At 40.0% G+C, this 15,942-nt stretch overlaps 1 protein-coding gene across 2 annotated transcripts; it reads left to right on the top strand.

Annotated features, from left to right (window-relative positions):
- Nucleotides 1-1,587: 1,587 nt before the first annotated feature.
- Nucleotides 1,588-13,415, top strand: septin5b (septin 5b). 2 transcript variants are annotated; one of them, XM_073478178.1, is made up of 13 exons: nt 1,588-1,630; nt 1,840-1,850; nt 5,479-5,569; nt 7,761-7,847; nt 7,924-8,047; nt 10,001-10,135; nt 10,216-10,333; nt 10,811-10,912; nt 11,027-11,123; nt 11,253-11,388; nt 11,782-11,784; nt 13,072-13,174; nt 13,353-13,415. In XM_073478178.1, exons 1-13 carry the CDS (start codon nt 1,588-1,590, stop codon nt 13,413-13,415), a joined length of 1,113 nt encoding a protein of 370 aa, XP_073334279.1. The 2 variants fall into 2 exon arrangements, with proteins under 2 accessions (XP_073334279.1, XP_073334278.1); XM_073478177.1 differs by lacking the exon at nt 11,782-11,784.
- Nucleotides 13,416-15,942: the final 2,527 nt, after the last annotated feature.

The raw sequence follows: 15,942 nt of genomic DNA, 5'->3' as shown, positions 1-15,942 counted from the left end.
TCCTGCCACAGACTATCTTAAAAAAGTCTTTCAGCATTATTTGTGGTATGTAGCCATCAAGCAGATATTTTATTATCCTTTGACAGGATTTTTGTTGTCAGATTAAAGTGGAAACGATAAAGACGTAGCTGAAGATGACACTTTTAACTCATTGACACATGTTAGCTTAGCTGGCTAGCTTGATCCTTTCACAGGAGTTTTGTTTTAAAATAAGTGAGGAAACATTGCTGATGTAGCTGAAGACGGCACTTTGATTTCATTGAGAAAACGTTAGCTTAGCTGGCTAGCTAGATGCTTTTACAGGATTTTTGTGGAATTATCGCTGTTTTAACGCAGTCGTAAACGCTCTTTGTGTCTGTATTTAAGCCTCCAAACTCTGTAAAACATGTTATTATTATTATTATTATTATTATTATCATTATTATTATTATTATTATTATTATTATTATCAGATGGAATAAAAAATGCATGTTGACTAACTTGCAGCACATACACTACTTAAGATTAGTTAGGGATATTAGGATATTATTATTTTTAACTGTTCTTTGTCGTACAGTTGATTAATTGTGTGCAGGTAGAACGACAGTAATGATCATTTTTCATTATTTAGTGATCATTGTCTCTTCAGATCTCCAGACAATAAAGACACACAGTTTACAATCAGTAAAAGTCAGGGATATCTTAATGTTTCACTTGGTTGTTTATTCTGTGACATATCTGAATTTACACACATTTAATTTGACTTTTATCGTATATTTCATGCACATTCATCATTCTGAGTTGTGTATATGATGAATATAAGCAACACATATTCACATTTAAGCATCTGGAACCTCTGGATGAAGTGCAAGTGCAATTTTGTGTGGATAGACTCATCGATTATTTATTCTTCTTTCCGATTTAATGTTCATTGTACTCTTCCCTGTACACTGAGAGCCAGATTCCTTGTCGGTGTGCTCACACTCGGCCATTAAAGCTGATCATCTGACTCATCAGCTCAGGCGTTGAGTCATCTGTACAGATGTGTGCAGCTGTTGGATCAAAGCTGGATGAAGATCTTCAGATCTCCAAACACCAGAGACGCACAGTTTACCATCACACACACTGCTCAGGACGACTTAGGGACGTTTTATTGTTTGTTTATTTTTTGAAAAATTAGATTTTTTTTACACATTTCACATTTAATTTGACTTTTATTCACATCCATGCACCTTCCATCCAAATAGCCCTTATTCATTCTGTTAAGTGTCCATCAGGCAGATCTTTGTGCAGGAACAGAGCAACACTGCCACCACCTGGTGACTCACGTGAGCTACACACACACACACACAATAAGCATTGTGTGCGTGTCACAATGTGTGGACCAGTCTGCGTGCGTGAGTCTGGCGTCTGGATTACGCAGACAAAATGACAGAAAAGGTGTTTTCCTGTGTGATTTAGATTAATTGCTGAGTTTTTCTTATTCGCTTCTCGTCGCTGCGGCGGTGAAACCTCCTCCAGCCCGCGTTTAAAGGCGCCAGCAGCGGATCCAGACCCGCCTCTCCTCAGTCGGTCCGGACGCATTTTGTCTCCAACTGTGTGTCCGAGATGACGACGAACAGCAGGTACAAGAGCCGCGCGCCCCGGTCAGGTAAGCTGTCTCCCCCCCCCCCACCCACCCACCCAACACAGGTGATTAACGAGCCTTCCACGCGCGTCACAGCTGCTTTTTGTTAATTGACTAAAGGCACAAATCCACGTGATGTTTTCATTCTCTCCTCCGGATATCATCCTCATCCTCCTCCTGGATCTGGACCGACCGACCCGACTTGTCTCCCGGAATCTGTCTTCATGGCGCAGATGATGGAGAGGTAAGAGACAAGGTGTGTTAATGATGAGTAATTAATCCTACAAAATAAGAGCCGAGAGGATCTTCTTTTTGTTTTGGCGGAGCTGGAGGTGGAGGTGGTGGTCAAGCTTCCCTCCTTTGTCACTGCTGGTTTCATTCAGCTTTTATCCAACATCTGCACACATCTGCACAGAGTCAGATCATCCAGAGGTTCCAGATGCTTGAATGTGAATATGTGTTGCTTATATTCATCATAAATGCATCTCAGAATGAGTGAGGGGGGTATTTGGGATGTGGGTGCATAGATGCATCTGCATGGATGTGCAATAAAAGTCAAATTAAATGTGTTGCATCATAAAAAATCAGATATGTCACAGAAGAAACAGTCAAGTGAGACACTAAAATCTCCCAGACTCATCCTGAGGAGCGTACGTATGATAGTAAACTGTGTTACTTTGACAAAATGACACTAAATGATAAAATAATTGTCATTACTGTAGTTGTAGCTGTACACAAATAATCAGCTGTATTAAAAAAGGGCTTTTGCAGACAGTGCAGGAGAATTTAACGATCACAGACTCGTCCAAAACTTTATCTTAAATGCTTTGAGATGTATCCGGTCTTTGTCATAGATAATATTTTAGCCATATAAGTTCAGCCAGATATATTTTGTATCTTTGGGTGACGTTTGTATAAATCCCTCGGTGGAAACATCACACAGCAGACCTGTCAGATCATTTTATTAGGAGGCTATTTGTCCAGTTTCGTGGTTAAATTCTCTTATTTCTTATCAGCCTGTTGACGCAGGAGAATTTAGTTTATTTAATCACATTTAAAGGTCAGATAGGGAACGTCAGTGTCTGGTCCCTTGGCGCTCGTATAGCGTCCATGAAAAGCTGGAACAAGATGACAGAGAATAACATTCATCGCTGATATGATCTGCTGACTGTTTTCTCCATGAATCACATGTGAAATGTCAGAAAATATGAAAAATGGGCTGTGAAATGTCCAAAAACTCCAAGCGGACACCTTCACATGTCTTTTTATTGTGAAACCAACAGTCCAAAAATAAAAACAGAATCTAAAACACTGTAAATCCTCATACTGGAGAAGCTAAAGTCAGAATGTTTGGCAGCTTTAAATTATATAACTCAATATTGTGAGCATGCTAATGTTATTGCTAATGGCTAATGTTAGCATGTTAGCCTGACCCTCTGCAAGTTGTCCAGTGGTTTCCGAGGCGGAGGGTCTGTTCGATAAATAATGATCCATTGTGTCTCACGTTAATGTGACAATAACACTGATAACTGGGCAATATACTGTATATGATTCCTGTCGTTATCGTTATACGAGACTATGTCGTCATTATATCCACCTTACAGAGGATTATTGATCAGAAATCTCATTGTGTTTCATATTTTGTGAAAGTGCCAACAGTCATCCCGACAATATTGCCGCAAGATTATCGAAGTCGGGTCTATTTGGTCAAAAATATTGTGTATTTTGTCGCCCAGTGCTCACTTTTATGAAGTGCTTTTTGAGAAGATTTCAATATATTGGGGTATATATCGAGAGTGAGACACTGTGAAAATACGTCATTATAAAGACGACACAGCCAACAGTGTCATTAGTGATGTCATCTCATTGAACGCTCACCAAAACTCGTCACTTAAACATTGTAGAGCTGCTCCTGTATATCAGCAGCTCACAGAACTGAACCAGAACCCACTCCCCTGTCACAGAACTGCAGTCGTCAATATGAGCAGATTTATTGTGATTTTCATCGTTTTTACTTTTTGACTTTTTTTACGAGTAGTCGACGTCTTTGCTAATAAAATGTGGGATTCGTGCTCGTTCTTGGATTCATGTTGATGTGTGTTTTTAGACACATTTAAGAGACCAACAACGTATATGATCGTACACAATTGTTATTATTTTATCAGTTATAATTTAGCTTTAATAGAATGAAAATAAAGGTGTTTCTAGTCCGTCCGGACAGATGTAAAACTTCATATAAACCCGAAAAAGGGTTTGTTTTTGGTAGAATTCAATACCGTAGATAAGTTTAGGAACACGGTGAGATAATATTCAAATTTTGTTCGACGGTATACCTTGAAAAATGTTATGTCGCTGCAACCTTAGCTGTAAAAAGATGGATTTTTCCAACCTTAAAGCTCCTTAAGATCATAAAATAAAGGAAAACTGTGTGTTTAGCTGGTTTCATGTGTAGAAGACTGAATGCACATCATCACTTCAAACACACAGAGTGGATGAATCAGAGCAGATACACTCGTGTATGTAACGTGCAGCATCTCTTCACTGTGAGCATCTTTATTTTCAGATATATATATCCCCCCAAAAAATCCCACGAGCGGTTTCATAATGTTTGCCTTCATCCTGCTTCACAGCTTCTGTCTTTTTCATGTCGTCTTGGACGGCAGCAGCAGCAGCGGCAGCGGCAGCACTGAGTCAGAGTCAGAGCCGCGGACGTAGACGCAGCGCGGCGTTAGCCAAGCCAGCGAGTCTGGATGTGTGTATTTCTGTGATACGTGTGTGGGCGTGACACAAACACCATCCACAGACAAAATGTCAATATGGAAGCAATACCAAAGCAAAGAGAGAAGAAAAAAACACAACACCCCCACAACCTACATATGCACTCGCTGCACTACTTAGTCACTTCCCTGAGTAGTGGAGCTTTAATGCACTCTACATTAGATTTGGTATTAAAAAAAAAAAGCTGGCAGTGGAAGTGTTCGGAAAAATCTAATGCATGATGGGAAGAGCTGTACTTTTATTTGACCGCGTCTACTTAGTTCACATCACGCACCATCTGCCTCCTTCAAGCCTCACTTTTTATCCTCTTCCACTGTCGATTTAAGCCGTTTTCTGCTCTTTCTATGTGCTCAGATGAACATGTTTGCATCCCCACCCCCTCCTCCTCTTGTGCCAGTGGCTGCCTGCCATACTGTATTATGAATACTTGGGGGGACCTCAGGCCTTCGGTCTCAGTCTCTCTGCCACCCTCTCTTCAATAAAACATGAAAGGAATCATGGGAATGTCCTACTAACACGACTACGGCTGCTGCAGCACCGAGCTGTGGAGGAAGAGCTGACCCAGATCGGGCCGTGCGTCGGCTATTATGATACACAATAGCTGCTGCCCTCAATATAACTGCGTTTGATGGGGTCGAAGATGAGTTATAACCTGTTTCTGATTCAAATAAATGTTTTTTTTAATATTTTTATTATAAGATTAATAAAACGAGGATTGTGTAATCTTGGGATCACGTTTTTGATGCCGGACTCCCTTTCTCACCTCGAGAAGGTGCATGAAGTCACATCTTTTTTGGACTTTTGCTGAAAATCTGACCACATAAAGAAAATCCACAGTCCAGCAGCATTAAAACAGGCGACCGAGAGAGACGGGAGAGGTAGTAAACTGCAACAAATCCTTAATCCTTAAGAGAAACAGCATCTAAATTAATTTACTTCTGGGGTGTTGCAGCCTGGTCTCATTCCCAGCGTGTCAAACATGGCAGCCTGGTCATAGGACTTATGCAGCAACTGTACTCCTTCTGTACTTCCTGCTGAGTCACTACAACTAATTTGATATTATTTTGTGTCTTTGTGTGATTGTTTGTTTCTAGGAAAAAGACTACGTTGGTTTTGCGACGCTGCCCAACCAGGTGCACAGGAAGTCTGTGAAGAAAGGGTTTGACTTCACCCTCATGGTGGCAGGTGAGTGTTGCTACGCCCTGCAATCTTTCCGACGTAGCATGGCACAAACGGAGATGACGATGCTAACGCTAAAACTCCCATGATTGGTTGAAGCTGACTTTAATGTTTTTTCAGCAGTTTTCTTTTTAAATGAGAATCCTTTTAATAGCGGTCCTAAATATGTCCACAACGCTCAGAACAATATATGTGTTATTAATTTCATCATAACCTTTTGAATAGTTTGGATGTTTAGCTTACAATAGAAAAGACACCCAGAGGTCAGATAAATGCTTTAATTTAACTGCATGTTTCACTTTTACAAGGGGAAATAGTTTAAGGATGAGAAATAAGATGAGTTTGGTCAAATTAAGGCAATTTAATACAAGTTTGTCTGTAGTTGCAGAAGAGCAGACGACCCAAACCCAACACAGAGCAGGACAGAGCCGGTAACGTTAGCTTAAACTCCGATATAGCATTTTTTAAACAAAAACCCCACAAAATAATGTAGTTAGTGAATGTTTCCCCTGTTGCTTTAATTTGGAAATTACCCCCAAGTTACACTGTCGGTAGTTATCCTGACACGCTAACGTTAGCAGAGCAGATAAACACACGTTTTTGATCCATTCATTGCACTTTTGCCCTTGAATTCTTGTTTCATAAAGGCTGTTTCTCTCATAATAGAGCACCCATGAGCGCCACGTCTGCACGTGGATCAAATCCAAAGCTCGTCTTCACACTAACAGGACTCAGATCCACGCAGGATGTCCTCGTCGTGAGGCAGCTCTACCACCACACCTCCGCACCAGCTCAGTCTTCACAAGTTTCACGCGTCCTGTGAAAATGTGTCGCTCTGTTTAAATGTTAATGAGGAAGAAGACAGTCACAAAATCTCTCCTCCAAAATAAATGATTTAATTACACTCACCCATTATAACGACAGCTGGATTGATTTTGCTTTTGTGACTCGATGTGATAATTGAGTTAAGTTTATAAAAGTGTGTCTCAGTCTCGAGTGTGTCTGGTTGGTTGGTGGAGGAGGCGTTCAGGGACGTTCAGCACTGCGTCCTGCATGTGAGGCTTTTATATGAGACAGTCTGCTTTGGCTTTTTTGCTCAACACTTTGTAGGAAGCAACTTGTTTGGGGAGACGATGCCAAGACGTCGGCTTTTGGTTTGATAATTCATCATCATTTATTTGTTTGATTTATATTTTGTGTTATTAATCTGAAGATGCAACAAGTAATGAGTCACCAAAGCTGTCTGATGAATGTAAAAGTGCAGTATTTCTCTTTTTAAAATGTAGTGCAGGAGAAGGAGAAACACCTCGGGCACCTGGCGCAACAAATAAAGTTACGGCGGAGAAAGATGTAGCGTTTGCTAAATCGGAGGATGTTGCTGAGATGTTGGCGTTCGGTAGAAGCAGCGACGTCTTGGCAGCGTGTGAATTCACCCTGTGGAGTCTTATCTTAACCTTTAATAATAATAAAAATAATACATCGACATATCTTCTGTTCGTTGCACCAACATCTTCAATATCCTGTAGAAATCTGAGCTACTTGAGGTATTTCTTCCTCTCCTGCACTATACTTTTACTCGTACTTTTACATTTATCTGACAGCTGTTGTTACTAGTTACTTTGCAGATTCAGATTAATAATCCAAAATATAATCAACAGATAGATTATGATTATGATTTCACAGGCTACCCAGAAGTATATAAAGTAATTAAACCCAACAAGACGGTGTCACTTTGGGCTCTTTGAGTAATTGTGACGGCATTTCTCACTATTTTCCAGATTTTTTTGTACAAACCAAACAAACAATCAATCAGTTAATAGAGAAAATAATCAGCAGATTCATCCTTAATGAAAATAATCAGTAGTTGCAGAGGTGAGTTGTTGTCCTCCCTCCAACTCTGACTCATGTTTCCACCGTCGTCTTCCGGCAATAACTCATTTCTTGTGAGATTTTAGAGCGAGACTGAGAGACTGAGAGTGTTTCTGGTGAAAATCTAATTATATAACAAAAAGGTTTTTCTCTGTAGGATTTGTTTCATATTGTTGGACCGATTGGGCCCAGGTTTTAAAATATATCTGTATTTCCCTGTGAATACTTCCTCCACCACGTTCCCCATGAACAGTGACATGATCTTGATGTGTAAAGTTGTTGTAATGCCCCTTTAATGAAACTATATGTGTGTTTCTGTGTGTTACAGGTGAGTCTGGTTTGGGTAAATCCACCCTGGTGAACAGCCTCTTCCTCACTGATCTGCACAAAGACAGGAAACTGCTCAATGCAGAAGGTGAGTCAGCAAACCGATCAGATGTTTCTCCGATGACGACGAGACGGACGCCGTTAAATATCTCTTTGACCCGCAGAGCGAATCAATCAGACGGTGGAGATCACGAAGCACACGGTGGACATCGAGGAGAAGGGCGTGAAGCTCAAACTGACCATCGTGGACACGCCGGGGTTTGGAGACGCTGTCAACAACACTGAGTGGTGAGTTTCTACAGCTTAAAGCTCACAGATGCCACTTCACTGTATCTGACCTGTTTCCTTTCAGCTGCGTCTCTCTGTGTTTTCACCCACACAGTAAATAAAAGCTCTGCAGTTCCTACATTCAACAAGAAAATGAGAGAAATGGCTTCTTTGCTTATAAACACTGGCTGTACTACGACTGAAGCGTCTTCAAGAAACTGACACACGTCCAGTTGCTGACGATATATCACTTATTATTATTATTATTTTATTGTTTTTATTAGTTATTAATCTGCCAACTGTGTTCTTAATTAATCGTTTGGTCTCTAACCTGTCAGATATTTGATATAAACAACAGTTCATCCTGTTTATATCACAATTAAATCAATTTTACACCTAGTTTAAAGCCTTTTGTGGCTCCAGTTGCATTGTGGGTAATGTAGGCGACAGATTTTGAAAAGCCTGTTGGACTCATTTTAAAAACAAATGATGAAAATCGATACAGCAGAACAAGAAGATATCACCTTTTTTTATTCCACACTTTCGTCTTCCTTTTCAAATCCTGACGCCTACATTACCCACAATGCAACTTAGCCACTGAGTGACATCACTGGAGGCAATTCCTCTGGAGCCACAAGTTTACATTTAAATGTAATTTAAATGTAAAAGATGGATTTTACCATCATAGGAGACAAAGAAAACCAGCAAATCGACACATTTGAGAAGCAGGAACCGTTGATTTTTAGGCTTTTCTGTTTAAAAAAGTAAATAAAATCAGGACTGCAGCTCATAATTATTTTCATTATTAATAAATCTGCTTATTATTTTTCTCAGTTAATCATTGGATCTATGAGCTGGTTCAAGGTTATGTTTCCAAGTGTCCGAAGCAAAGTTCTCCTGATCTTAACTATTTATTTTTAACCCAAATCATAACTTTCCGTCGACCTCACCAAACGTAAACCATCACATTATCACATCATAAGACAGATTTATACATCAGCAGCTTCTAAGACAGCCAGTGTTTCGTTACCTTACGCCTCCGCAGCTTCAGCACAACCTGGATCTAGATTTCAGATTATCCATCGATGCATCTTTTTCTTCGACCTGCCTCGTCTGTTCAAGCTGTCGTTTTCCTTTTTGTCCAGAGCTGCAGTATTGATCTGATTTCATCAGGACATTAATTATATTTCACTCACTCTCACCGTCCCTGTTGTGTCGACGTGTTATCGATCTGTTTTGTTTGTGAAGCGATTTTTAACTTCCTTCTTTGTAAGAGCTTTATAATTCTTTCCCTTCTGTAGTATTTTACATTAACAGAGGAAAATGATTTTCTGACAAGGTTTCTGCAGGATATTTAAATAAATAAGAAGGATTACAGACGGTTGTTTACATGATTTCAGCCTCGGCAAGCTAATAAAATGATCCAAAAGCCTCTGATTTGGTGAGATAATAGTAAAAAATGATGGTTTAACAGCTTCTTCTTGGATCGGGTTCAGTTTTCTGGCTGTTCTGTGTTTTAAATGCCTCCTTGCGTGTTTTCTAATTAACTAGATGAGTCGTTTCAACGGCTGCCATTTCCAAAAGGAGAGTAAATATCAGTCTGTGCTCAGTTTTGCATCCTGCTGTTTGAAAACTGCACACTTCAGCAGCGACACCTTCATCGCCTGCTGTTTCCGACTGATGCAGCGTGACAGCTGGCGCACAGCTGACTCCCCCCTGCTCATCAGCACTGAGGGTGCTTGACAAGGCTGATGTTGAATATTAATCACTCAAGTTTAATCACGTGACGAGTACCAACACTGGACGCGCTTTTGAAGGCATTCAGCCACTTGTCGAGAGTTAAATGTGAAGACTTGATACCGCTCTTAGCGTGAAGAGCTAGCTTAAAAGTTCAAATATACACCGGGCAACACCTCCACACCTCACCTCATTAATTAACGAGCTGTACCTTCATTGTTTCTTTATGTTTTGTAGCTGGCGGGCAGTGACGGACTACATCAACCTGCAGTTCGAACAGTACTTCAGAGACGAGAGCGGACTGAACAGGAAGAACATCCAGGACAACAGGGTGCACTGCTGCCTCTACTTCATCCCCCCGTTTGGACACGGGTAATACACACTCATCACATCTTATGCACACGTGCCATTTATGTTCATGCACGTATTAAAAAGTTCATGTGCTCCTGTAGGCTTCGTCCAGTCGATATCGAGTTCATGAAGGCCCTGCAGGATAAAGTTAACGTTGTTCCTCTCATCGCTAAGGCCGACTGCCTCACTCCCTCTGAGATAAAGAAACTCAAAGAGCGGGTAAGACGGCTAATATACAACCACATACATTTAGATTACATAAACAATAATCCTTGAACACCAGATGTATGGGACACGATGTAAAATTCCCTTTTAGTCGTAACAGCTTTATACTGTGTGCAATAAAAAGCTGGATTTATGGACCAACCTTTCCATCTGTGCAGCATCTCTTCTTGCTGCTGGACATTCGGTGTTTGTAAATCATATTTCTGCACTGAATTAAGTGAAATCAGAGCAGAAGGAGAAGCAGTTGAGGAGTTTAGAAAGAAGCATTGAACCTCAGCGTTAGATTTGGGTTCAGTCTCAGTTAAATTTAGTGTCGATGACTCATGCGTCCCTCCACAGAGATTTATCTGGACTGAGTTGTAAAGGTTTTTATAGGGCAGTGACTTGTCTGTGTGTGTGTGTGTGTGTGTGTGTGTGCGTGTGTGTTAACTGTTATCCATCACATCTCTTATGTGTGTGTTGTCCTTTTAGCTGAGGGAGGAGATAGATAAGTACGGGATAAAGATCTACCAGTTCCCTGACTGCGACTCTGATGAGGACGAGGAGCTCAAACGACAAGATAAAGAGCTGAAGGTGAGCTCGATTCTGGTCTAAAGCACGCAGTTTATTATTTCTGATTGTTTTGCAGGGGTGGACGTAGATACTTAGTGCTGAATGGTTCCTCTGCTGCTTCATTTTGTGATTCAGGAGAGCATCCCCTTCGCAGTGATCGGCAGCAACACCGTGGTCGAAGCTCGAGGTCAGCGAGTGAGAGGGCGGCTCTACCCGTGGGGCATCGTGGAGGGTAAGAAACCTCCCCGTGGCTGTCTAACAACCCGACTCCCCTGCAGCCATTTTTGAGATTCCAGTTATCAAGACAACGCTAATTGTCATTGACGACCAGGCCTGATGTTAATCTCTTCCTGTTTGCCAGTGGAGAACCCGTCCCACTGCGATTTTGTGAAGCTGAGGACGTTTCTGATCAGAACCCACATGCACGACCTGAAGGACATCACCAGCGACTGTCACTATGAGAACTACAGAGCTCAGTGCATCCAGACCATGACCAGGTGTGTGTGTATATATATATATATGTTCAGAAACAAACTTTATCGCCATCTTTCACGTCTTTATTGTATTTCACTGTGAATAAATCTGACACTTTAACAATGTTTACTGCTCAGAAAGTTTGACAGGAAGAGATCGCTGGAGAGATTTTTAGTCCTTGGCAGCAGCAGTGGATGTAAACAGTAAACTTCATTTGTATTGATGGCGCGGTTGTTCTGCCAACAGCGGAGGAGTGAGGGAGGTGACGAAGTACAGTTTCTCATGAAGAAAACATTTCTTGGGATCTTTAGCTCTTCTCAAATTTAAGCTCCTCGCAGGCTTCTGTAAGTTTAACTCATGAAGATAAACAACAAGGAAATGTCAGACCTTTTATGGAGCTTTAGATTTAGTTTCAGCTCGTTCTTTATCTCTCCGGCCCTCAGCTTTACTGTTCTGGTTTACTCCGATTGAACGTTATCAGCCAATATTTGTTCTACATAGTGTGATCGGGCGTCTCTATAAAGGCTGATTAAAAGAGCCAGTCAGATAAACATGTGAGACAGTTTCTCTACACGCCGCTTAAATGTGTTTTGAGCAGACAATCGCTTGACAAATGAAAAAACATTAGCTGTGAGCTGCCAGTGAACAGCAGAGTCTTGCAGTGTGTTTGACTGAGGGCGCTAACAGCTAACGGAGCTAAACACACAGCAGGACTGAGAGTTTCTGTTCAGAGGATCAAACAGTGTTGAAACAGTGAAATGAAGTTACTATTACTCCAGCTGAGTACAGTCTGGAGGTAAAAGTACTTTGAGTTTGGAGTTACAGACACTTCACATCAGTGTACATTATATCAATCTTCTGTTAGAGATTAAAGTAAGCAGGTACAAGCAGTGACCAGGTGGTGGCGTTGTGGCTTCAGGGCCCAAAGACCTCAGCAAGAAGACTGAAAACAACTGAGAGTGACACAAAATTCTGCATCCTATTATTTTTATTTCTTAGTTTAAAGATACATTTTCATTTTGTTCAAGTTATTTCTTTGAATTGAGCACAAAAACAACTATTTCTTTCATCAACATTTTAATTTAATTAATAATAAAGTAAAGAAACAACATTATTGCTCCCAGTTATCTGTGACTGGCCCCCAAAACAACTGATCAGACTATCCATACTCTCACCGCTCTCATAGCATTGTTTTCATCTGCAGCAGGAAGCTGTTTTCAGAGAAAAAGCTGTAAAAAAAACAAACTCTGTTCAGCAGCAAACAGATACAGTTTGCAGAGAGTAGGTCATGAAGAGCCAGAGGAGTTTCCCTCAGGAGTTGGTGGAGACCAAAGACCGAGCTAAAAGAGGGTAAATATATAAGCATGCCTCAGATGTACATTGGACATTTCCTGTATTGGGCGCCCCCCAGTGGTAGAATCAGGAAAGACACTGGGGACACTGACATGAATGGCCTATATATGACCAGTTCTCACTTGTGATTGTCTCATTTAGCTGCAAATGCAATTACACTCATTTAATAGATGTTACAATCACATCATAAAGGTTTTGAAAGAACCCAAACTGTCTCCGTTCACGGTTTCATGACCGAGAATTCATTTTCTGGTCTCTGCAAGCTGCTTTCTCACACCGCAGTGAAACAAAAGAAAACCACTGCGGCTCGCTCGTTGTCGTCATCCGTCATGTTTATCTCTTGAATCCTACAGCAAGATGAATGCAGATAAGCGGGTGGAGAGCCCCATCCCACTGCTGCCGATATCCACACCAGACGTGGAGACGGAGAAAATCATCAAAATGAAAGATGAAGAAGTGAGTGTGGAAATACCTCGACTCCATAATAAACCTCTAATACTGAATAATGTATCGCAGGAGGCATTACATAACCAAGATGCTGGTGTGGAATGATGACCCATATATGTGTTTTATTATATAAGCCGTGTCTTATCATCCTCTTGTTCTCTTGTCATTATCTTTGCTCCCTCTGCAGCTGAGGAGGATGCAGCAGATGCTTCAGAAGATGCAGCAGCAGATGCACGATCAGGACCTGTGACTATAACCTCATGTTGCATCCTGGTGCAACATGTTATTTAAGATGGATAAAAGTCAAAAACATAGCTCAGACTTAAACCTTCAGGGGATGAGATGAAGGAATGGTTTTGCAGTTACAGTCGATGTTTCACCTGATTCTGAAAAAACAACCCGTCACAGAGAATGACAGCATGCTGGGATGATATGTATTTTGATTATAATTTAAACGTTTTTGGCATTTATATAAACTTTCATAAACTTTTTTTTTTTAATGCAGTCATTAGCCAAGTGAGTCTACACGTAGTGAGGCAATAGAGAGTAGATCGCACTTTGTTAGCTGTAGGTCAACGGTAGATTTACGAGCGTGTTTACTACTTGAAATACTAAATGACACAAATGCACGAGAACTCGATTCATTTAGTAGTTTATGCACTGATTGTTTGGGCGCCTGCTGCGTGTGGAGCGACGCCTGGATGGAAAAAGTCTCTGATGGTTTGAAGCTTTGGTTTTAGTGGCATCTGCAGTTTGTTGCTGGTACACCACTGGTGGTTTGTGGTATGTGCTTCACAAAAGATGTAAAAACCAACAGATAACGTACAATAACACACAAATATTAGAGATTAAAACTAACAAAATTAAAATAAAACACAGTTCAAGAACAAAATAAACTCTTTGTTTATTGTATTTAAGTACAAATTCGAGGTATTTGAGGTATTTATTGTTCAATTCCAGCACATTTCAGAGGCAGACATTGTACTTTATACTCCACTACATTTGTTATTAGTTACTTTTCAAATATCAATTTTTCACACCCTTTCTGTCCATCTTAGATTTTAGTTTTATATTTTTTATTTTGCGCAATTAAAAGAAAAAATATACACAAATAACAAGGATGGAAAATAATATGTTGTGCAGAAAAAGGGAGGAAACCCACCTACAGTTAGAGAAAATGCATAATTAACGTACAGAAAGTAATCTGAATGCATTAAAAGATGCTGAACTAGTGGCTAAGCTGCATTGTGGGTAATGTAGTCTAGCATCACACTACTATAACATTGTTGGACTCATTATGGACGGTTTAAAACCAAATATTGATACAGCAGAACCGGAGATGTCACCTTTTTTATTCCACACATTCTTCTTCCTTTTTAAAACATCATTGCCTACATTACCCACAATGCAACTACGCAACTGAGTGACATCACTGGAGGCAATTTATCAGATTTCACACAGCTTCATCTGTAAACGCACTTCTTTTAATGTGTAAAATCGGTGGAGTTGCCATTTAATTCTGACAAAATGCGAAACGACATGTTAGAAAATATGATTTTTAAAATAAATGTACGATTTCTGGGCTGATTTGTGAGAGAAACGTGATAAAATCTCGGAAATTGTGGTCGCAAATCAGTCAGTTTATAGTTTCTATGACTAAAAAATCTGAGTCAACATTCACAGAGATGTAGGAACCATAATCCCACAGTGTGACGGCTGATACGCCCCACAGCGACTCATAATGTACGAGTGCATATTCCACTGTATCAACAGCGACGTACCATCAGCCTCTTTCAAACCTCGGCGCTGCAGTGTGTGAGCGTGTGTGTGCTCATGCATACGTTTTCTCTGACTACGAGGAGTTTCTTCTCGGCATAGTAAAGCCATGATAATACACACATACATCAGACAATCTCGTCCTTGTATATAAAAACTTTTAATCATTTCTTTTGAAGCAAAGTGTTGCAGTTTACAATCATAACTGAACATCACAGAGGGAAGAATCCTGTGTACAGTTCACTGATTACATTTTGAGAGCATGTGTTTTTTTTTTGAGTTTGTGTGTATAATATTAATATATAACAATCAGTATTTCTCACTAATCCCATAGCTGTTACGTATGTTACAAGATGTTGTACACAAGCCTGTTGCAGATCCTCGTTCAGTATTTAACACTCTCCTGTACCTGCAGACAAACTGTCACATTTAAAGTAAGTTCCCAATAATTTATTAGCTTTATAATAATAATAATAATAGTAATAATGACTTTTGTTTGTAGAAATGAGAAATAAAATGTTTTGTTTTCATCTAAAAGTGTGCGTCTTCTTTGGGGCAATAATAAACTTTTAACCAGGATGATTCTCTATTTGTTTAATGTTGTTTTTTTATGATAAAATTGTCATGAAATGATGTGTATGAACTCATTTTCCCGTACAAATCCTTCTTTTTTAAATACAAATTTGTTAAGACGACTTTATTATCAGATAACCTATAAATATAAATATCTAGAGGAGGGGATGGAGACACTTTTTGGACATTAGGGGGCAGCAGAATGAGCTGTAACCCACAATAGGACATATTATTACCATAAAATGGAGAAATAATGGTGAGTATGCCAGCAAACGTTGCTTATTTACACATTTAGCAGACCTTGGTAACATCAGTATTAATTATGAGACATGTTTATGTCAACCTCATATGAACAACCCTCTTGACATTATACATATTGATCCATTATTACCTTATAAATTATAAAAGTAATGGTTAGTGCAGCTTTA

Source organism: Pagrus major, chromosome 12 (genome assembly GCF_040436345.1).
Source record: "Pagrus major chromosome 12, Pma_NU_1.0".
NCBI lineage: Eukaryota > Metazoa > Chordata > Actinopteri > Spariformes > Sparidae > Pagrus > Pagrus major.
This window is presented reverse-complemented; position numbering and strand designations above follow the sequence as displayed.

Coding starts and splice junctions, on each gene's coding strand:
- septin5b (XM_073478178.1), top strand. CDS start 1,588: ATGACGACGAACAGCAGGTACAAGAGCCGCGCGCCCCGGTCAG. Junction 5,570..7,760: donor CTTCACCCTCATGGTGGCAG/GTGAGTGTTGCT, acceptor TGTGTGTTACAG/GTGAGTCTGGTTTGGGTAAA. Junction 13,175..13,352: donor TCAAAATGAAAGATGAAGAA/GTGAGTGTGGAA, acceptor CTCCCTCTGCAG/CTGAGGAGGATGCAGCAGAT.